Consider the following 24,722-nt stretch of genomic DNA (forward strand, 5'->3'; position numbering starts at 1 on the left):
GTTATTGGTTGGTTTGTTGGATATTTCAGTGTATGGGTGGTTAGCTGTAGGTAAGTCGGGTTATTGGTAGTTTTTTTTTAATATTTCAGCGTATGGGTGGATTGTTGCATAATCGGTAAGTCGGGTTATTGGTGGATTTGATGGGTGTTTCAGTGTATGGGTGGTTAGTTGTGTAATCAGTAAGTCGAGTTATTGGTTAGTTTGATGGGTGTTTCAGTATATGGGTGGTTAGTTGTATAATCAGTAAGTCGGGTGTTTGGTTGGTCACTCCTTCTTTCTCTGTCATCGTCCCTCATTCTTTCTCTGTGTCCTCCATCTCTTCTGTTCTCACTGCCATCCTTCTTTCTCTATCTTCCTCTATCCCTCCTTTCCCTGTCTGGCTCAATGTCTCCCTCTTTTTTCTGTCTGTCTCTCTCCATCCCTCCTCCTTTATCTATCTGTCTCGCTCTCTCTGTCTGTCTGTTTCATTTTCTCCCTCCTTTTTCCATCTGTCTCCCTCTCTCCCTCCTCCTTTCTCTGAATGTCTTTCTCGCTCCCTCCTTTTTCCATCTGTCTCCCTCTCTCCCTCCTCCTTTCTCTGAATGTCTTTCTTGCTCCCTCCTTTTTCCGTCTGTCTCCCTCCATCCCTCTCCTTTTTCCATCTGTCTCCCTCCATCCCTCTCCTTTCTCTGTCTGTCTCCCTCTCCTTTCTCTGTCTGTCTCCCTCTCTCCCTCCTTTTCCCGTCTGTCTCCCACATCCCTCTCCTTTCTCTGTCTGTCTCCCTACTCCTTTTTTTGTCTTTCTCCTTCCATCCCTCTTTGCTGTCTGTTTCCCTCCATCCTCCGTTCTCTGCCTGTGTTTCCCTCCCTTCCCCCGTTTTCTATCTCACATTTTTCAGCTTCTTCTCTCTCTCTCTCTCTCTCTCTTTTTTTTTTTTAATTCAGCTATTCGGTAAATGAAAAAAGCAGTTGCCATGGAAACTATCAAATCACATGACCAGATATATTAATGTTCTTTTTGTATACTTGTCTGGAAAGAAAATGCAATTTCAGTTCTCTTAGAAAAGGCAGCAGTATACACACTCACACTCCAAAGCCTAAATATATAGAGTACATACACAAACATTATTTATATATTTTATAGAAATAAGTAAAATAAGTGAATGAGCCAAAATGTAAAGTATGAAATATAAGCCATAAAACATGTCCCTGTCATTAGGTCACTATACGGGACTGTCCTTTAGCCATTACAGGGAAGGCAGCATAAATGGATATAAAAGTGAGTACTGACCAAGCTTAGTATTCTATATTTTGAATGTGATCCCTATAAATTATTCTTTTGGAAGGAACAATAAAATGGAAATGCAAGCAGCTAACAGGTAAAAATGTCTTTTGGTTTATCAACGTGTTCTGAAAGGCGTCAAAGTGTCACATGCACGAGAGTACTACGCTCCTGTCTGTGGAGGAGACCGTGGACGCCTCCATAGATATTATCTCGTGACGAGCGAGACACTGCCTTATCCCCACAGCTGCATTTTGTCAGGTTTTGTTATAGGTAGGATTTTACCGACTTTGTCTAATGATATATATTAGTGGTATTGTTGGAAATTCTAACACATTCGTTCTGAGCATTTACTTTTTGGGCGACCGAGCCCCTTTAATAAATTGCAACATAAAGGTGAAAAAGAGACACTTTGATAAATCTCCCTCTCTATTAGAAAAAAACAATAGTAATCTAAAATGCCCAAGACATTATTTGTGGCCATTCATGTTTCTAATCTTCTCTGGAATTTACATGATTGGATAAAACATTGAAAATCCCCTTTAACCCCTTCAGGACGGCGTCAATAGTACACGTTCTGATCTAAACAAAACCTGGAATTTGACGTATATGTCTGTCAAACCGTAATTCACCTCTTTCATATTAAGTGCACCCACACTTATTATATACCATTTTATTCAGGAGAAACAGGGCTTTAATTTCTCATGATCTATTCATATATGAAACATAATATATTATGAATAAAATAAAAAAAAACTGTGAGAAATTAAGGTTTTTTTTTTTTAAATGTGTAGTTCCGCCTGACATTTTAGCTGTAAATGTCATAATACTGTTCACTTTTAATGCAATAAAATTCACATATTTGTAGTCAGCAAAGTCTCACGAGTACAACAGTACCCCCATTAACAGATTTTACAGTGTTTTGGAAAGTTACAGGGTCAAATAAAGCACATTCCATTTTTCATTTTTTTCACATTAATATTTGCCAGATTAGTAATGTTACCTTTGAGACCGTCTGGTAGTCCAGGAATGAGAATTGCCCCCATGATGGCACACCATTTGCAAAAGTTCCCAACCCAAGGTATTGCAAGTGGGGTATATCCAGTCTTTTTTAGTAGCCACTTAGTCACAAACACTGGCCAAAGTTAGCGTTCATATTTGGTTTTGTGTGAAAAAAGCAAAAAACAAATATGTGGCCAGTGTTTGCGACTAAGTGACTGGCAGATCCACAGCCAGCTATAGGGGGTCATGTGATCGCGCTTTGAGAGCAATCACATGGCCCCTGGGGGCCTGATTTGCCAGTGGAGGGCTGCCTGGGCTGTCAGACAGTCCTTCCGAAGCGGATCGCCGGGAAGGTAAGTATTCCTGAAGGTTCCAGGGCGGCAAGCTGTTACGGCGTTCTATGCCACAATGGCTTTAAAGCCCATTAGAATGGGGACGGAATAGAACGCCGCAACGCGTTAAGGGGTTAACTTGCGTTAATCTTTGTTATGAGGTGCTGTTTTCTTTAAAATTCATATTAAGGATTTAGAAAGGGACATCCAGTTCAGACATGGCACGGCCAGGGCACACATTGTAAATGAAGAGGAGAAATAGAAACATTGTTTCATTTTCCCTCGTGCTCTCTAATCTGACTGCCAGGTGTAAAGGACAGAGCTTATAATTATTGACCAGAGGCTAAGATGGCGGCACCCAGATCCCAGATAAAGAGGTGTTGCTTTCTACATTGAATTTTATTTTTCACACATCAGAAATACATATTTGTTAAATATAGGGATAAGTAAACATAATATTAAAAAACCTAGCAAGTAACAGTTTCCCTCTTTTCTATATATCGTGTTGTACCCCTTTAAAAGCTGCAACAGGGGTTAGCTTTCCATACTGACAGGACAGAGCGTCTGTCCCTCGCTGATGCTGATAACTTGTGGCCTGAACTGTGATTGACTTTTATTGCTAATTGCTTGAGAGAAGTATCTTTATGGCGACAGCTAATCGGTCCTCCTTCTCTGTCTGTTTTATACGGATGGAATGGAGACAGACTGCTCCCAGCATCCTCCTGTGCGAGTGTCCATTTAGTTAATACTGTGTGTGTCTCTGTACCTGTTTGTTCACAAACTTGTGTGAGTGTGCAGTTTACTCTGTATACATTGTGTGAGTGTGCAAGTTACTCTGTATACATTGTGAGTGTGCAATTTCCAGAGTGGGTGGAAGACGGCGAGACCCCAACCAAGCTGCGGCAGTTTGTGGGGTCTGCAGTGGTTATGGTGTCTTGTGGAGTGCTTGGAGCCCTTGAAAAGCACTAGGAGCAGCCTTCAATGAAGGTACCCAGTCGGGGTGCCAGGCGATCCGTTACAGGCAGTCTTTACATTGCTTCCTAGTGACACCTCTAATGGCTTTCACTCAGACGGTCACTAGAGGTGCTTCCTGTGTCAGTGCTGCACAGTGTGCATCACCTACATTCAGCATCTCCTCTGCATGGAGGCGCTGAACGTTCCCCATAGAGATGCATTGATTTAATGTATCTCTATGAGGAGATGCTGATTGGTGCAGCGTTTTGCAGCCAATCCTGTGGCAAAACATTGGATTGGCTGAGATCATCAAGCTTGATGATCTCAGCCATAGAGGCAGGGCCAGTTGAGGGGAGACCAGCACGGTGTTGGGGGAAAAAAGTGAGTAAAAATACCATTCCCTTGTGAACAGAAGGGGTCTGGTAACCTAAACACACACGTCATGACACATACACATCTTGACACATACACACCATGACAGACAGGCACACACACACACACCGTGACACACACACATTCCATGAAAGACACACGCACATAAAAACACCATGACAGACTCATACACCATGACAGATTCATACACACACCATGACAGACTCATACACTCACACAGACACACGCACCATGGTAGACCCATACACTCACACTGACAGACAGACTTACACATTATTGCTTGTATTGATACCTGTGAGGTCCAGTGGGCGACCAGCCAGGGGATTGTACAGGTGGGCAGCATGCTGGGGGATCGTTCAGGCAGGCGGCAAGTTGGAGGATTATGGAGGCAGGCGGCATGCTGGGTTGTCATGCAGGGCGGGCGACCATTTGTCTTCCTGTCTCCTGTGTATATTGATCCATGTTTACAGGCCCTTAGCCACACACCCCTTGCTTTGCAATCCTCAGTGTACCCACTGACCCTTTAATATTCCATATAACAAACACAGACCGGATCTCCCCATGTGAGCTTGCTATCTATTATTAATGAAATCTCACTGGGCTTCAGATCTGATGACCTCATGCAGGGAATCCCTTGATCTCTGCGAATGATAGGATTTTGTGGTTCGCCAATTGGTTGTTGTTGTGTTATTCAGCTTAGTAACTTTTCTTTCTGTGTTTCGTCTCAGACTACGAAGTCCCATTGAAGAAGGAGAGCAGTTTGCCGGAGGGACCTGTATTGGAAGCTCTGCTCTGTGCAGAGACCGTGGAGAAAAAATTGGAACTAAAAGAAGAGGAGGCAGTCAGTGACTGTCAGGTAAGGCAGCAAATTGTTAATGTCACACCAGAGGTAGAGGAACTCCTTCTTTCACTCTAGAACCCAACATTGTGCTCCATCTGAACAGCCGACATAGTGAATTCTGAAACAGAGCCTGCAATCTGACCTTTAATCCCCGAACGAAGGCATTTCAAATGGGGATCCAGGGAACTGGTACAAATGGGGTTCATACATTAAAAAGGAAAGAGGGTGGTGGTAATGTGGCGCTATAATGTGCTGCTAAAACCACAGTGAAATCAACCACACAGTTTCACAGGAAAGCATAAAGCAAAAAATATATTGTGTATATATATAGTGGATAGCGCACTGAAGGCCCAAGAATGTGTATTAGGGTTTTTTTTTATACAAATAAAGAATGTAAAATACATATACCCATAAAGCTGATCTTTATCCAGATGTCTCTGAAAAGAGTAAAGCTTATATAGGGCAATATCGTACTGGTAAATATCCCAATATCATATATATGTTTACAAATAGTAAGATTTCCTACTCACATTTAAATGAGCCTGTACTCAAAACTGGCTCAAGTATATAGGCATGAGTAGGATATACGGATCAAATCCTTCAGTTGGTATGTTCCTCCCCGATATGTTTGAGTATTGGAGATCAAAGAACAAATGTGAGGAAAAAAAGTTTCAAACATTTATTTCAAAATGAATAATAAAATCTTACATTTAAGAAGTATAAGTTCAGCACAACGCGTTTCGGCTAGACGCCTTCATCAGGTGAATAAAAACATATTCCCCTTGCCCCTTCTTTTAAAACCCACTTTCGTGGCAAAAATCCATTAAGCCCCGCCCACATTCATTGCATCGCGTCACTTCCGGTCATCCAAACTTCCGGTTTCGGCTGTTCCGTCTTCGTTTTCCTTCCGTCTTTTTAGTGTCCCAGGAAGTGTCTCACTTGATTAAGGAGACCTCTTCTTCACATTACTCATTTAATCAGTGTTCTACAGTCATAATACCGGAAGTATTCCGGCGGCCATTTTTGAAGTGGTATATATATGAGGTATGGATGGGCAAGTGAGACATAGAGAGAAATACATATAAAAAATCAGGTTATCAAATTACAAATGAAATGTGAATATGAAATATTAATACATATAATAAAAAAGTGTGTATATCCTCCACCATTATTTAAAAAATGAGAGACAGTCAGATATAATTAAAAATCTCAAAATCAATGTTCATTCCAAGAGGGGATAAGGTGTCCAGCTCAAAAATCCACCTCATCTCTGTTTTATTAAAACATTTTATAAAATCACCTCCCCTCCATGGTTTTTTAACTTTCTGTATGCCAATCTGACCTTTAATCCCCGAACCAAGCCATTTCAAATGGGGATCCAGGGAACTGGTACAAATGGGGTTCATACATTACTGAATACATTAGGGTCACCCGTGAAGTGACCTCACTACAAGAATAACATCAATAAACCTATACATGGGGGCAAGAAAAAAATAAAGTAATAAAGTCTGAATGGATATTGGCAATTCACTTATTAACAAATGTGATTAGACTCTGGGAAATCATGCTTACTATAAGAAATAAATTGGGTATTTATAAATCAGATTACTTATTGGCAAATCTGATTAGATATTTGTAAACGTAATAAATATTGGTGTCAATGATTACCTTATAATGATACCGGAGAAACTGACGGAAGCCAAGCACAGAGAGATGGACACAGGTTTCTTCAGGAAGGAAGAGATTCTTTATTGGATCACCGATCGGGACTCAGAGGGACTAGCGTCACCAAAATACCACAAGTTCTGAGCCCCGGACAATAGTGCAGGCTCCTTATATAGGCATATAACTCCTCCCATATTAAGCTCCACCCGCACATTCTCTTAACCAATCAACACAAATAAGAATTAACTTCCTGTTTGACCGCATGGCCTGTCCAGCACAATGGAGGAAGGGAATACTATATCCTGTATTCTTGCACATGCTCCGTACACTACTGATCGTATCTTGCCACGTGCAACCAACTGATCGATACGTCAGCATATGCACGTACACATGCCACGTGGTAATCTCGGCCTACTAAATTTATTTTTACCGAGATTCCACCACATTCCCCCCTTTGATGCCTCTTGATATTTTACAATTACTTGAGGCATCACTTAACCTTAGTTTTGCTTACACCGCAAGTTACCTTGAACCAGACCAGACTTATCTTATGATGTGAATCTTCAACATTCATCTTCCTGCATTGGTTCTCCTTGATCTAGAGCCTTATACTTATATATCGCCATTATCTGTGCAGCAACCTTCCTCTCTGCTATATTTGCTATCAGGCTTTGCACAGACCTAACTACTAAGGGTATAAGACACGGTAGGAGTAGACACAACATTAAAATCAATAGGACTCCACCTACCACTGCCTTAAGCCCTCCAAACCACTCATACCAGCTACCAAACCAACTACTTGGATTATACCCTTTCCATACCTGAGTAGGCACATGCGCTAGTTTAACCATATGGCTAGTAAGCTCCGCTATTGCTTGCCCTTCGTCATCTATTTGAAGACAGCAATTGCTTAGGTTAAACTTCCCACATACACCTCCCTCTACTGCCAAAAGGTAATCCAAGGCTAATCTATTCTGGTATACTGCTGTCCTCATCCTAGTATTATGCTTCGCTAGGAGATTGAGCGCTTGTGATGTTTCGTTAGTGATAATCTCAACCACCGCCTGTAATCTTATAATGCGGTTGAGCATATAAATAGGGGTTCTATAACCAAAGGTACCATCTTCTGCCCACGTGGCTGGCCCATAATAATCTATAATACGCTGGGGAGGCCATTCATTATCTTCCCAGGCGCCTATCTCTATGGGTCCCCTTTTCTTCCTATGATTCACATCATACACTTTAACACCTAAAGTCTCACCTGTTTCAATAGGTAACAAGAAGAAGGATGGTTTGAGCATACCCAACACACATGCCCCTTCCCAGTCCTGTGGCAGCTCCGAATAGGCTTTCTTACCACAGATCCAGTACAAATTTGCTGGGGCTCTCCAGGTAGATGTGATGGATAGATCAAACCACACATCCTTTAAATTGGCATATCTAGCAAACGGGTTAGATGGTTCTGAGACATTTGAAGCCGACCACCAAGTTGTATTTTTAGTATCATCATCATAAGCTTTTTGCCCTAGACAAGTTAATTCTCCTACAGAAGTATTATACATTATTCCTTTCCTTGCTATGCAAACATAACCTATGATGGAGGTCTTTAATCTCCACTCAGATTTACCTCTAACACTCATATGATAATCGGCTTGTGTAGATATTAGTTGGTCAACTGCCTCAGAACCGGACATTACCTCCTTTGCTTCCCAAGGCCATTGGTCTCCCATGTTAGTACCTCCACACACATAGCAGTTGGTAACATTAAGACTACCGGCAATACTTTCAGCTAAATCGATGAACAGGTTTTTAGCATTATGGAGGATCTTATTATCTATACTCATCTCTTCATAAAAGGAATGGTATACTTGATGAGTCTGGGAGGATACCGTATCAGTCTCTATCCCTATAAACAATATTGTCCCAGGGTCTAAACCCGTCCCGTATATCTGAAACCCAAATAGATTGCCATACTTATCTAAGAACTTGTCGGGGTTATTTATAAGTATATGGACGGGGTTGCATTCCATAGACTTACAATATGGGCTAGTCGGCAACTTAGTCACTATCATGTCTTTATCTACTGTCTGTCCCCAAGTCGCCCACCCCACACAAGACCAATATGGGCAAAAGTTATAGTCTTTATTTGGGCATCTAGGACTCACATATTTATTTTTACTACTGGGACAAATATATTTATCGTTAGATCCATACGTCCTCTCCCATCTAAGATCCCCACATACATTCCACGGCTTTCTACCACTTGATATCGCCTTACATGCATCAAATAGCAGAACACCCGAAGAATGTACGGATTCTAACACCGTCTTATTAATTAGGGTCCCCTGAGGATCTCCATTCCTGAGAGTCAACCAAATTGTACGAGGTTGATACTCTGGACTGAAGCACTTAGGTTCTCCTACTCCTAAATGGCACACACTATAGTCTATATTTAGGTATCTAAATCTCGATACATCTCCTTTACACTCGTATTGTGAATGCCAAATTAGGGTTTGGGAAATATGGTTACCTGTTCTCGTAGTCTTAATGCATACCTCACAGCTAGGAGTGTCGGTACCTCTACCTTCCTGAATATAAAAACACACACAAATAAACACAATCAAAAGCACATCTTTCGCCGTCATCCTCAGTCTTCGTCCGTGCGAAGGCGCCTCAGCTTCCAGGATGTGAGGGCTGCAGGGAATGGAGTTCTGCTCGTCTTCACAGGTGTCCCTTCGAGACTTTCCTGGCTTATAAACTATGTGTTGGTAAGCGGATAGGCTTTATTATGGCCTTCTCACTCACGCACCAAATCCCAAAAATAATAAAATTTGTAATCCACAATAATTCCTCGTTACTCCGACTGAGTAGTGCGTTTCAACCGGATCTTGCAGGGATTCTCTGGATCTGCTGTAACTTGCCAAGAATCGACTGCTGCTGGTTTAACCCTGGAGTGATGTATCCACGGAGTCACTTCGGCTACTTTTATCGCTGTAGGGGTAGACAAAAGAACAACATAAGGACCTCTCCACTTGGGCCCTAACGGTACATTATTCCACTCTTTAATCCACACTTGATCTCCTGGATGATAACTATGAACAGGGGGATAAATATTCACAGGTAATCTATCTTGTACCCATTTCTGTACCTCCTCCATAGTCTTACCCAACTCTACAACCTGCTGCCGGGTAATTCCTTCTCCCAACTGACTCAAATCCCCCCTTAAGTTACCAAGTACGGGAGGTGGTCGCCCATACATGATTTCAAAAGGAGAGAGGCCCATCCTTCTGGTAGGGGTACTGCGGATTCGCAATAGAGCTATGGGTAAGAGAACGTTCCACTTAAGTTGGGTCTCCTGACACATTTTAGCCAACTGGTTCTTAATAGTTCTATTCATTCTCTCTACCTTACCAGAACTCTGGGGTCTATATGCAGTATGAAGCCTCCACTTTATACCAAGCATATGAGTCAGTTGTTGTAGGCACTGGTGAACGAAAGCTGGACCATTGTCCGATCCTATAGAACAGGGTAGTCCATATCGGGGTATTATTTCTCGTAGCAGGAATCTCACAACTTCTCCTGCTTTCTCTGTACGAGTAGGACATGCTTCTACCCAGCCTGAATAGGTGCACACAATTACCAACAGGTAACGATGTCCACCCGATTTAGGCATCACTGTAAAGTCTATTTGTAGATCGGACATGGGGAGTCCCCCCATAAACTGGACTCCTGGTGGCTTTACTGGTCCTTGTCTTGCATTATTTTTAGCACACGTTACACATCTACGTACAATGGCCTGAGTCAAGTTGGACAATCTTGGTATGTAGAAATGTTTCCTGAGAGATTCTTCTGTACTGTCTCTCCCAGAATGTGTCCCGTTATGATAGTTCTGGACAATTTCTACCGCTAGTGATGCTGGTATGACTATTCTTCCATCTTCTAGCTGATACCACTTGTTCTCCAAATACTTTCCCGGTTCAGTCTTTAACCACTCCTCTTCTTGAGTTGTATAAACTGGAGTCCATTGAGACAGTGGGGTTGGTATTAGAGCAGCTATATGCCCCACATACTCCTGTCTTCCTGATTCAGCAGCACGCTTAGCTGCACTATCTGCCATCCGATTTCCTTTGGTTACATCACCATCTCCTCTCAGATGCGCTCGACAATGTATAATACCGACTTCTTTCGGCTCCCACACTGCTTCTAATAGTTGTAGGATTTCAGCTGCGTACTTGATTTCTTTGCCTTCTGAATTCAGTAGTCCTCTTTCTTTATACAAAGCTCCGTGGGCATGAGTGGTTAAAAACGCATACTTGGAGTCCGTATAGATGTTCACTCTTAAACCTTCAGCCAATTGTAACGCTCGTGTCAGTGCTATCAATTCTGCCTTTTGTGCTGATGTTCCTTTCGCCAGTGGCCGAGCTTCTATCACCTTGTCTATTGTTGTTACTGCATATCCTGCATAGCGGATCCCTTCTTTCACATAACTACTGCCGTCGGTGTAATATTGAACATCGGGGTTCTGGATGGGAAAATCACGAAGATCTGGTCTACTTGAAAATACTTCATCCATTACTTCCAAACAATCATGTTGACTTTCAGTAGGTTGTGGCAAAAGGGTAGCTGGATTTAAGGTGTTTACAGTCTCTAAATGCACTCTTGGGTTTTCACACAACATTGCTTGATACTTGGTCATACGGCTATTACTAAACCAATGATTTCCTTTGTAATCCAACAACGTCTGTACTGCATGTGGGACTCGTACATAAAGTTCTTGACCCAGAGTGAGTTTATCGGCTTCAGCTACTAGCAGGGCGGCTGCAGCTACGGCTCTTAGACAAGGTGGAAGTCCGCTGGCCACTGCATCCAGTTGCTTAGACATGTAGGCAACAGGTCTTTGCCATGATCCCAAGTACTGTGTCAATACTCCCACAGCCATTCTTCTTTGCTCATGTACATACAGGTAGAATGGTCGTGTGTGATCAGGTAGACCTAATGCTGGGGCACTCATCAAAGCCTTCTTCACATCTTCAAATGCCGTTTGCTGTTCTTGAGTCCATAAGAAGGGGTCATGCTCTGTACCTTTGATGGCTGCGTACAGAGGTTTTGCCAGTATCGCGTAGCTGGGAATCCATATCCTACAGAAGCCTGCTGCCCCCAAGAATTCTCGCACTTGTCTTCTATTCTTGGGTATTGGTATTTGACAGACAGCTTCTTTTCTCTCTGGCCCCATAATTCTTTGACCTTCAGAGATATGGAATCCCAGATATTTGACAGTTGGCAAACACAACTGAGCCTTCTTTCTAGACACCTTGTATCCTGCCTTCCAGAGAATGTGTAGTAGATCGTGCGTTGCTTGCTGACATTTTTCTTTTGTAACTGCTGCTATCAACAAGTCATCTACATACTGTAACAATACACACTCTCCTGGGATGGACTCGAAATCCAGTAGATCTTGACTTAGAGCTGAACCAAATAGGGTAGGTGAATTTTTAAACCCTTGGGGCAGTCTTGTCCAGGTCATTTGGCGTTTTGAGCCCGTTACAGCGTTCTCCCATTGGAAAGCGAAGATACATTGACTTTCTGCGGCAATTCGGAGGCAAAAGAAGGCATCTTTGAGATCTAAGACTGTGAAGTAAGTAGCCCCGCCCGGAATTAAAGCAAGCAGGTTATATGGATTGGGCACGACTGGATGTATACTAACAACCGCATCATTGACTGCTCTCAAGTCCTGCACAGGTCGATACTCATCTGTACCGGGCTTTTGAACAGGCAGTAATGGGGTGTTCCAGGGGGAAGTACAGAATTTTAGGATACCATACCGTATGAACTTATCCAGATAAGATTGAATGTTCTTCTTAGCCTTCTGCGGGATGTGGTATTGTCTTAGGCTTACTGGATAAACCCCAAGTTTTAGTTCGATTTTAATAGGTGGAATATTGCGGGCCAGTCCTGGTGGGTTGTTCTCTGCCCAAACTCCTGGTATGTTGAATAATGTCTCATCACTCCTAGGGTTTTGGCTAGTCAACACTGTATAAAGTCGCCACTCTTCTTCCTTTGGTACAGATAAAGTCATAATACCTGAAGGTCCATTAAACTTTAAGGATGTTGTTCCATTTGGTAGGAACGTAATCTGCGCTTGTAATTTTGATAGCATATCACGTCCCAGCAATTGGACTGGACATTCAGGCATATAAAGGAATTGATGTTTTACTACGTGGCCTCCCAATGTACAGAGTCGACTTTTAAGAACCGGTTTTTCAGCACTTCTTCCAGTTGCTCCTATCACAGTAATAGTCCTTCCAGATGGAGGAGCAACTAGATTAGTCACCACTGAATGTTCAGCACCAGTGTCGATCATGAACGCACTCCTTTTTCCCCCTATTGATACATCGACCATAGGCTCCGCTCGACCAAGGGGGATGGAGCCCGGTCGGTATCAATAGTCCTCCATGACCGTGTCAGCCAATCCTACAAAGTCCCTACCTTCTCTATCGCGGGACCTTTGCGCTGCTGGAATATACCTGTCTTCTCTAACACTTCCTCTGTTCCCATTACTCCCTCTATTACCATTACTCCCTCCGGGGCCTCCTCTACCTCTCGCTCTGCCTCTAAAGTTTCCGTAACCTGACCTAGGTCTGTCTCTCTCAGACTGTTCTCTTCGCGGACACTCATTTCTCCAATGCCCTTCTTCCTTACAGTAAGCGCACTGATTTCTACTTAGAGGTTCCTCATTCCATCTACTATCGCCTCTATCCGGGCCCCGTCTATCTACGCCTGCGATCGCTACCGCTAGCATATCAGCCTTTTTACGCATCTTGCGCTCTTCCTCTTTCTTACTTTCTGTATCCCTGTTCATATAAACCTTATTCGCTACCTCCATTAGTTGGGTGATGGACATACCTGCAAACCCTTCTAACTTTTGTAGCTTGCGCTTAATATCTCCGTATGCTTGGCTGACAAAGGCGGAGTTCACCATTCGGGAATTATCTGCGTCTTCCGGATTAAAGGGGGTATACAAGCGGTATGCCTCCAATAATCGGTCATAAAAGACACTGGGCGCTTCATCGCTTTTCTGAATCACCTCAACTGTCTTCGACATGTTAATGGCTTTCTTTCCTCCTGCTTTCATGCCAGCAATTATAGCGTCTCTATAGGCTCTGAGTTGAACCATATCAGCACCATTTACGTTCCAATCGGGATCGGTGTTGGGATAATGTGTTGCGGCCCATGCTGCTGGATTAGCTTGGTTCAAAGCACGGGCTCTATCCTCTAGTGCTTTAATGGCTGCTTGATTAATTATTGTCCTTTCCTCATTGTTAAATAAAGTCATTAATAACTGCTGGCAATCAGCCCATGTCGGATTATGCGTCTGTACTATTGAGGTGAACAGATCAGTCATAGCTTGTGGTTTCTCAGTATACGAGGAATTATGGGTCTTCCAGTTTAAAAGATCGGTTGTAGTGAATGGGACATATACGAAGACTGGGTCAGCATGTGCCATTTGACCTGCGGCATCGATATAGGCTGACCCAGGATTCAGGCGAAGAGGCATCTGATAGTGCTTTAATTGTTGGGTACCAGTCAGTTGTCGGGTTTGGATGGGGCTACGTAAAGGGGCGTCAGTCATGGGTTCCGGTCGGGGAGAGATAGGGTGTGGGGATGTGGGAAGTTGGTTTTGGGAAAAGGTTGTAAATAAAACACTTCGAGTCGAGCTAGATGAAGCTTGACCGGAAGTCTGAAGTGGCGCCAAATCAGGATATTCGTTTCTAATGGGGGTTGGTTCTGATTCCGGAAGGGGAGATTTAGTACGAGGGGGGGTGGATCCTGTACTAGAGGAGGAAGCGGAAGTGGATGAGGGTAATGAGGGGAGGGGTGCAGGACTTCCTGCGCTTGCGTCACTTCCTCTTAACGGAAAGTAAGGGGGCGGCAAAGGGATCTCGGACTCAGGGGGCGTGTCCAAAATGGGCCTAACACCGGTCCTAGTGGACGAACAAGTCCTAGCTACCATGAGGCGACACTGCTCCTCGTGGCATGTCTGAAGCCATTTTGGCGAGTCATTTACGGCCTGTCTCCAACAATCAATATAAGGAAACTGGCCGTAAAGTTCAGGCCTACCCGATACAGCCACGTGTAAGCGCTGTACCAGAGTTGGATCCAAACTGCCACGTGGCGGCCATGCCGCAACCAAAGTAGGCCACTCCCTAGTGCACAAAGTAACCAAACGTACAGGAGACATCTTAACCCCAAAATCACAAGTTTTGAATCCCTTTTTAAAATTCTTCACCATACAACCTAAGGGATCCGGAATCGTTGACTGCGACGCACCCATACTTAACAATGGAACGTCGTCGACAACGAATACTATACACGCGTACTATTCAACAGTCACACCCGTTTCCTCTGGCAACAGCACCACGTGGTACAGTTACCAAGTGAAACGTACACAATAACAATAAACACTCAGGGAATTCCCGTACACACATAGCTGTTACACCAGTCACTATATAATCAATATTATGCCCTTTGGCGTAACTATACAGTCACCCACGCTATAATTCTCTATATACGAATTACCCGTCTATAACACACCCCAGTAACATCGTCTTTTACAAATAGCGGTTACAGTACGGTTAGCATAGGTCAAAGCACAAGTTAAGGTCACAATACAATTATTAGTGGTTATGGTGTTAAAACATGCAATTGACGACAATGATTAGTACTTATATACAGTGTCAGTAAATATACAGGGTTATGGTACCGTGCACTATGATACAGCAACACACTATTAACACTCTCGCTAGACGGCTGAGCTCGCGCTATCTAACAAGATATACACTTTACTAAACAATCGTTAACACATTTACAATTCCAACTAAACTATTGGCCAGTACCTTGAATGGACTACCTAAAAACAATCTACATACGTTTTGGTTAGCCACACTGCCCAATCACCACATATATAGCGAGCTAGAGGACCGAATTTACACAGACGCCTCTTAGTCGCACTATCAAAAGTCTAGTGGGTTCCAAATTTACACGCCTTCCCACTTAGCCCAGATAGATTGAGAGCTAGCGAACCGAATTTACACAGACGCCGCTTAGTCTCCCGGTCCCTCCGACCTAGCGAACAAAATATACACCCTAGAACGCTAGTCTAGACAAGACACCGGTGTCCGGCTAGGGCTATTTACACCAGAGCCCCGCCTGACTAACAGAATCAAACGGTCTGACTAAAGAGCGTTCGATCGAGCGGTGCGCCTTCGCTCCTTCCCTCCGACAGAGGGGGCAGATACACAGATTCAAAACCCCTTTGGGCCTACCGCACAATCGGTATACCCCTAGTGGGTCCTGCCGTCTAAAACAGCAGTTGTCTTACCTCCTCGTTCCTGAACCTGAGTTCACACTCATCGACGGGGACACCCCAGCACTTCTCACGTAGAGGCCGATGATCTCCTGGACAACGGCCCAGTGGCGCCGAGACGAAGGGAGGTCCACGCAGAAGTTCAGGGGTGCAGCCGTAGAGAACGTGGGCAAAGATAGACCGTCTCACGCCTCTGCCTCTCAGCTACCGTTGAACGATGAGCTTCCCGGCCAATGCACCAAATGATACCGGAGAAACTGACGGAAGCCAAGCACAGAGAGATGGACACAGGTTTCTTCAGGAAGGAAGAGATTCTTTATTGGATCACCGATCAGGACTCAGACGGACTAGCGTCACCAAAATACCACAAGTTCTGAGCCCCGGACAATAGTGCAGGCTCCTTATATAGGCATATAACTCCTCCCATATTAAGCTCCACCCGCACATTCTCTTAACCAATCAACACAAATAAGACTTAACTTCCTGTTTGACCGCATGGCCTGTCCAGCACAATGGAGGAGGGGAATACTATATCCTGTATTCTTGCACATGCTCCGTACACTACTGATCGTATCTTGCCACGTGCAACCAACTGATCGATACGTCAGCATATGCACGTACACATGCCACGTGGTAATCTCGGCCTACTAAATTTATTTTTACCGAGATTCCACCACAATAACGGTCAGATTCAGTATTGATTAATCAATCTGGTTACATTTATCAATACCAAATACTTGAGTAGGTTTATCAGTAATTGAATATTGCTAAATCTGAGTAGATATTGGCAGTATGTTTACATATTTGTGAAATTAATTTGCTATTGTAAATTTGATCAATTATTAACTACTATAAGCTTGATTAGACATTGGAATATTAGAAATGTAATTATGTGTCAATACGGTGATATGGTCACAATGTCTAGAAATTCACTTTCTTTTTTTTAATACCCGGCTAGTAAATTCCGATTCCTTGAAATGTTTTCACCCGTTACAATCTCAGCTACTTGTATATGATTATTAAATCACACAGTCTGTTGGATTCTGTTTTCTACCAGTTCTGCGTGGCGCACATCTGTAGCTAAACATCTGTATTAAATTAGCAGGAAATGTGTTTCATATCATCCTGTTTCTAGAAGCCACAAGTAGGTGAGGCCCCGCATGAATTAGAAGGAGAGGAGTTAGAAGAAGATACCCCAAAACGCAAGAACAGAGCAAAAGGGAAGGTACGTAAAACACACCAGGATTCCGTTCGAGAACAACTCCGAGCTTTAAATCTGATCCTCTGTGGGTTCTTTTTGTTTTGCAGAATGAAAGTCCAAACGTTTGTTGGGTTTTATTTTCATTGTGCCCCATTTCATAGTTATTGCCGTATAACTGTTTGGCCTATCTATGGCCATGCTTAGATCGCTAATGGCGGAGGTCAGCTAGTAAACAAGTTACACATACTGACTTCAGAGTAAAAGGGGAAAGACTAAGCAATGGAAGCTGGTTACCATTCTGATAGAGTATCCAGAAAATATGAAATAAGTGACACAACCTGAAATAAATAAAATACATGTTTAGAGCTACGAGGTGTGCAGAATAAAACATGACTGATCTATGTTAACTCTTTAATTTTACCCATATAGGCCTGTGGTATTGGAGGGATGAAAAAAAGACAAGATCCATCAACATTAGAAGAGAGAGACAAACCCTATGTGTGTGACAGTAAGTGAGTCTTACAATAGGATCAGCCCCTCCCAGGGTCACAGTGTACTAATGACAGTGACATGTTTAATGGTCAGTCCCTCCCAGGGTCACAGTGTACTAATGACAGTGACATGTTTAATGGTCGGTCCCTCCCAGGGTCACAGTGTACTAATGACAGTGACATGTTTAATGGTCAGTCCCTCCCAGGGTCACAGTGTACTAATGACAGTGACATGTTTAATGGTCAGTCCCTCCCAGGGTCACAGTGTACTAATGACAGTGACATGTTTAATGGTCAGTCCCTCCCAGGGTCATAGTGTACTAATGACAGTGACATGTTTAATGGTCAGTCCCTCCCAGGGTCACAGTGTACTAATGACAGTGACATGTTTAATGGGTCATTTCCTCCCAGGGTCACAGCGTACTAATGACAGTGACATGTTTAATGGTCAGTCCCTCCCAGGGTCACAGTGTGCTAATGACAGTGACATGTTTAATGGTCAGTCCCTCCCAGGGTCACAGTGTACTAATGACAGTTACATGTTTAATGGTCAGTCCCTCTCAGGGTCACAGTGTACTAATGACAGTAACATGTTTCATGGTCAGTCCCTCCCAGGGTCACAGTGTACTAATGACAGTTACATGTTTAATGGTCAGTCCCTCCCAGGGTCACAGTGTACTAATGACAGTGACATGTTTAATGGTCAGTCCCTCTCAGGGTCACAGTGTACTAATGACAGTAACATGTTTAATGGTCAGTCCCTCCCAGGGTCACAGCGTACTAATGACAGTGACATGTTTAATGGTCGGTCCCTCCCAGGGTAACAGTGTGCTAATGACAGTGATATGTTTAATGGTCAGTCCCTCCCAGGGTCACAGCGTACTAATGACAGTGACATGTTTAATGGTCAGTCCCTCCGAGGGTCACAGTGTACTAATGACAGTGACATGTTTAATGGTCAGTCCCTCCCAGGGTCACCGTGTACTAATGACAGTGACATGTTTAATGGTCAGTCCCTCTCAGGGTCACAGTGTACTAATGACAGTAACATGTTTAATGGTCAGTCCCTCCCAGGGTCACAGTGTACTAATGACAGTGACATGTTTAATGGTCAGTCCCTCCCAGGGTCACAGTGTACTAATGACAGTGACATGTTTAATGGTCAGTCCCTCCCAGGGTCACAGTTTACTAATGACAGTGACATGTTTAATGGTCAGTCCCTCCCAGGGTCACAGTGTACTAATGACAGTGACATGTTTAATGGTCAGTCCCTCCCAGGGTCACAGTGTACTAATGACAGTGACATGTTTAATGGTCAGTCCCTCCCAGGGTCACAGTGTACTAATGACAGTGACATGTTTAATGGTCACTCCCTCCCAGGGTCACAGTGTACTAATGACAGTGACATGTTTAATGATCAGTCCCTCCCAGGGTCACAGTGTACTAATGACAGTGACATGTTTAATGATCACTCCCTCCCAGGGTCACAGTGTACTAATGACAGTGACATGTTTAATGGTCAGTCCCTCCCAGGGTTACAGCGTACTATAGTATATACTTTATGCTCTTCTATAGTATGTGGGAAGCGCTATAAGAACCGTCCTGGACTGAGTTACCATTATACACACACCCACCTGGCTGAGGAAGAAGGGGAAGAGAATGCAGAGAGATATCTTATACCATTCCATAGGAAAAATAACCATAAACGTGAGTATTACATGGGATGCAAGAGTTATTAGTTTCTTTTTATAAAGAGTAAGAAGTGTCTGTGGGTCTGTATTAAAGGGTCAGTGGGTACACTTTGGACGGGCAAGAGGTACATGTCCTGATGTCTGTGTAGTAGAAGGAGGCGGGAGGTAGGTGTCCTGATGTCTGTGTAGTAGAAGGAGGCGGGAGGTAGGTGTCCTAATGTCTGTGTATTAGGAGGAGGTGAGAGGTAGGTGTCCTGATGTCTGTGTATTAGGAGGAGGTGAGAGGTAGGTGTCCTGATGTCTGTATATTAGGAGGAGGTAGGTGTCCTGATGTTTGTGTATTAGGAGGAGGTGAGAGGTAGGTGTCCTGCTGTCTGTGTATTAGGAGGAGGTGAGAGGTAGGTGTCCTAATGTCTGTGTATTAGGAGGAGGTGAGAGGTAGGTTTCCTGATGTTTGTGTATTAGGAGGAGGTGAGAGGTACGTGTCCTGATGTCTGTATTAGGAGGAGGTGAGAGGTACGTGTCCTGATGTCTGTATTAGGAGGAGGTGAGAGGTGTGTGGTAGTTCTTGTATATTAGTAGAGGGAAGAGGTGTCTGTATATAATACTATGTCCCGGTGTGCATATCATTGCCTATTCCCATAGGCCAATGTCATTGTAAATACACTGCATAGGACAGACTCAGGGCCTGCATTATGTGAACTATAATAAGCTCTGTGTTCGTTGATTTTTATAATGCTCTGTCTCTGTAAAATACAATGTATTACGCATTCTTTTATATAATGCAGTTTAGTTTTTTTTTAATTTCCTGTCTCTATTTAACTAATAGTTTGTAACTCACCCAGTTTCTATATGATGCATTATATTAGACCCAGGTACTGTATAACGCAGTGTATAAGGCCCTGTCTCTGTAAAACGCAGAATATTAGGAGTGTGTTAGGCCCTGTCCCTGTATAACCCAGTGCGTTAGGCCCTGTCTCTGTATAACACAGTGCGTTAGGCCCTGTCTCTGTATAACGCAGTGCGTTAGGCCCTGTCTCTGTATAACGCAGTGCGTTAGGCACTGTCTCTGTATAACGCAGTGCGTTAGGCCCTGTCTCTGTATAACGCAGTGCGTTAGGCCCTGTCTCTGTATAACGCAGTGCGTTAGGCCCTGTCTCTGTATAACGCAGTGCGTTAGGCCCTGTCTCTGTATAACGCAGTGCGTTAGGCCCTGTCTCTGTATAACGCAGTGCGTTAGGCCCTGTCTCTGTATAACGCAGTGCGTTAGGCCCTGTCTCTGTATAACGCAGTGCGTTAGGCCCTGTCTCTGTATAACGCAGTGCGTTAGGCCCCGTCTCTGTATAACGCAGTGCGTTAGGCCCCGTCTCTGTATAACGCAGTGCGTTAGGCCCTTTCTCTTCATAATCCAGTGCGATTGGCCCTGTCTCTGTATAATGCAGTGCGTTGGGCCCTGTCTCTGTATAATGCAGTGCGTTGGGCCCTGTCTCTGTATAACGCAGTGCGTTAGGCCCTGTCTCTGTATAACGCAGTGCGTTAGGCCCTGTCTCTGTATAACGCAGTGCGTTAGGCCCCGTCTCTGTATAACGCAGTGCGTTAGGCCCCGTCTCTGTATAACGCAGTGCGTTAGGCCCTTTCTCTTCATAATCCAGTGCGATTGGCCCTGTCTCTGTATAATGCAGTGCGTTGGGCCCTGTCTCTGTATAATGCAGTGCGTTGGGCCCTGTCTCTGTATAACTCAGTGCGTTAGGCCCTGTCTCTGTATAACGCAGTGCGTTAGGCCCTGTCTCTGTATAACGCAGTGCGTTGGGCCCTGTCTCTGTATAACGCAGTGCGTTGGGCCCTGTCTCTGTATAACTCAGTGCGTTAGGCCCTGTCTCTGTATAACGCAGTGCGTTAGGCCCCGTCTCTGTATAACGCAGTGCGTTAGGCCCCGTCTCTGTATAACGCAGTGCGTTAGGCCCCGTCTCTGTATAACGCAGTGCGTTAGGCCCCGTCTCTGTATAACGCAGTGCGTTAGGCCCTGTCTCTATATAACGCAGTGCGTTAGGCCCAGTCTCTGTATAATGCAGTGCATTAGACCCCGTCTCTGTATAACGCAGTACGTTAGGCCCCGTCTCTGTATAACGCAGTGCGTTAGGCCCTTTCTCTGTATAATGCAGTGCATCAGGCCCTGTTTCTGTATAACGCAGTGCGTTAGGCCCTGACTCTGTATAACGCAGTGCGTTAGGCCCTGTCTCTGTATAACGCAGTGCGTTAGGCCCTGTCTCTGTATAACGCAGTGCGTTAGGCCCTGTTTCTGTATAACGCAGTGCGTTAGGCCCCGTCTCTGTATAACGCAGTGTTTTAGGCCCTGTCTCTGTATAACACAGTGCGTTAGGCCCCGTCCCAGTATAACGCAGTGCGTTAGGCCATGTCTCTGTATAACGCAGTGCGTTAGGCCCTGTCTCTGTATAACGCAGTGCGTTAGGCCCTGTCTCTGTATAACGCAGTGCGTTAGGCCCTTTCTCTGTATAATGCAGTGCGTTAGGCCCTGTTTCTGTATAACGCAGTGCGTTAGGCCCTGTCTCTGTACAACGCAGTGCGTTAGGCCCTGTCTCTGTATAACGTAGTGCGTTAGGCCCTGTCTCTGTATAACGCAGTGCGTTAGGCCCTGTCTCTGTATAACGCAGTGCGTTAGGCTCTGTCTCTGTATAACGCAGTGCGTTAGGCCCAGTCTCTGTATAACGCAGTGCGTTAGGCCCCGTCTCTGTATAACGCAGTGTGTTAGGCCCTGTCTCTGTATAACACAGTGCGTTAGGCCCTGTCCCAGTATAACGCAGTGCGTAAGGCCCTGTCTCTGTATAACGCAGTGCGTTAGGCCCTGTCTCTGTACTGCGCAGTCCATGTGTATATATCGCCCTTCCCCCATGTCTATGCCTCTTCCTCTCTAATTGAAACTATAAATCAGACCCAGATATAGTAAGCCTGCACTGCATCTTTTTTTTGGTGGTTTCTCGGATACAGACAGTTGCCATGGAAACAGAGGCGTGACAGGGATAGGTTATCAGTTTGGGTGATAGCAGCCCTCCCTTTCCTAAAATACTGGTACTTTTTGAATTTAACCCTTTTTGGCTCAGTATTAAGCTGCAGAATTCCTGACCCTGTGTGATGTTTCTCTCCCACAGACTTCTACAAAGAGCTCAACTGGATCCCCGAAATGCAGCCCAGGCACACAGGTGGGGGTCTCGTGTTTCTTTATCCTCTGTGAGATAGAATTCACAAAGGAAATTGCTTATTCCCCCCCCCCCCCCCCCCCCCCCCCCACACACACACACCATTCATTCACACATATATTAATTATATCCCTCTACCAGACATTCCTTAACATATATTCATTATATCCCTCTACCAGACATTCCTTTACATATATATTCATTATATCCCTCTACCAGACATTCCTTTACATATACATTCATTATATCCCTCTACCAGACATTCCTTTACTCATATATTCATTATATCCCTCTACCAGACATTCCTTTACATATACATTCATTATATCCCTCTACCAGACATTCCTTTACTCATATATTCATTATATCCCTCTACCAGACATTCCTTTACATATACATTCATTATATCCCTCTACCAGACATTCCTTAACATATATTCATTATATCTCTCTACCAGACATTCCTTTACTCATATATTCATTATATCCCTCTACCAGACATTCCTTTACATATACATTCATTATATCCCTCTACCAGACATTCCTTAACATATATTCATTATATCTCTCTACCAGACATTCCTTTACATATATATTCATTATATCTCTCTACCAGACATTCCTTTACACATACATTCATTATATCTCTCTACCAGACATTCCTTAACATATATTCATTATATCCCTCTACCAGCCATGCCTTTACATATATATTAATTATATCCCTCTACCAGACATTCCTTTACATGTACATTCATTATATTCCTCTACCTGTCATTCCTTTACACATATATGCATTATATCTCCCTCTACCAAACATTACATAGTTACATAGCTGAAAAGAGACTTGCGTCCATCAAGTTCAGCCTTCCTCACATTTGTTTTTTTGCTGTTGATTCAAAAGAAGGCAAAAAAACCCAGTTTAAAGCACTTCCAATTTTGCAACAAGCTAGGAAAAAAAATTCCTTCTTGACCCCACTCTGACAGTCAGATTTATCCTTGGGTCAAGCAGTTATTACCCTACATTGAAAGATTATGTCCTTGAATATTCTGTTTTTGCAAGTATGCATCTAGTAGCTGTTTGAACATCTGTATGGACTCTGATAACACCACTTCTTCAGGCAGAGAATTCCACATCCTGATTGTTCTTACAGTAAAAAAAACCTTTCCTTTGCCTTAGACGAAATCTTCTTTCTTCCAGTCTAAACGCATGACATCGTGTCCCATGTAAAGTCCGGTTTGTGAATAGATTTCCACACAATGGTTTGTATTGGCCCCGAATATATTTGTATAATGTTATCATATCCCCTCTCAGGCAACATTTTTCTAAACTAAATAGGTTTAAATTTGTTAATCTTTCTTCATAGCTGATATGTTCGATTCCTTTTATTCATTTTGAAGCCCGCCTCTGCACTTTTTCTAGTGCTATAATATCCTTCTTTAGAACAGGTGCCCAAAATTGCACAGCATATTCAATATGTGGTCTTACCAGTGATTTATAAAGAGGCAAAATGATATTCTCGTCCCGAGAATGAATGCCCTTTTTCATGCATGACAATACCTTACTGGCCTTGGCCACTGCTGATTAACATTGCACATTGTTGCATAGTTTGTTGTCTATAACAATTCCCAAGTCCTTTTCGTGTGTTGTTATCCCTAATTCGCTTCCATTAAGGGTATACGTTGCTTGTGTATTCTTTACGCCGAAGTGCATAACTTTGCATTTTTCAACATTAAATTTAATCTGCCATTTGAGTGCCCAGTGCCCCCAGTCTATCTAAATCCCTCTACATTCCTTTACATATATATTACGTAATTACATATCTCTACCGGACATTCCTTTACATATATATTAATTATATCCCTCTACCAGTCATTCCTTTACACATATATTCATTATATCCCTCCACCAGCCATTCCTTTACATATATATTAATTATATCCCTCTACCAGCCATGCCTTTACATATATATTAATTATATCCCTCTACCAGACATTCATTTACATATATATTAATTATATCCCTCTACCAGACATTCCTTTACATATATATTAATTATATCCCTCTACCAGACATTCCTTTACATATATATTAATTATATCCCTCTACCAGACATTCATTTACATATATATTAATTATATCCTTCTACCAGACATTCCTTTACATATATATTAATTATATCCCTCTACTAGCCATGCCTTTACATATATATTAATTATATCCCTCTACCAGACATTCCTTTACATATATATTCAGTATAACCATCTACCAGTCATTCCTTTACATATATATTCAGTATAACCATCTACCAG

The 24,722-nt window shown here is 43.4% G+C and overlaps 1 protein-coding gene across 2 annotated transcripts in view; it reads left to right on the top strand.

The window, feature by feature from the left end:
- Nucleotides 1–24,722, top strand: part of DPF1 (double PHD fingers 1) — a 100,975-nt gene that overhangs the window by 45,709 nt on the left and 30,544 nt on the right. For both annotated transcript variants that reach the window (XM_063431065.1, XM_063431066.1), the window contains exons 4-8: nt 4,671–4,798; nt 16,948–17,037; nt 17,443–17,521; nt 19,080–19,211; nt 22,363–22,413. In XM_063431065.1, coding sequence (XP_063287135.1) covers nt 4,671–4,798; nt 16,948–17,037; nt 17,443–17,521; nt 19,080–19,211; nt 22,363–22,413 — 480 coding nt within the window. The remainder of the gene's footprint in view (nt 1–4,670; nt 4,799–16,947; nt 17,038–17,442; nt 17,522–19,079; nt 19,212–22,362; nt 22,414–24,722) is intronic.

This window comes from Pelobates fuscus, chromosome 9, assembly GCF_036172605.1.
Source record: "Pelobates fuscus isolate aPelFus1 chromosome 9, aPelFus1.pri, whole genome shotgun sequence".
Classification (NCBI taxonomy): Eukaryota; Metazoa; Chordata; class Amphibia; order Anura; family Pelobatidae; genus Pelobates; species Pelobates fuscus.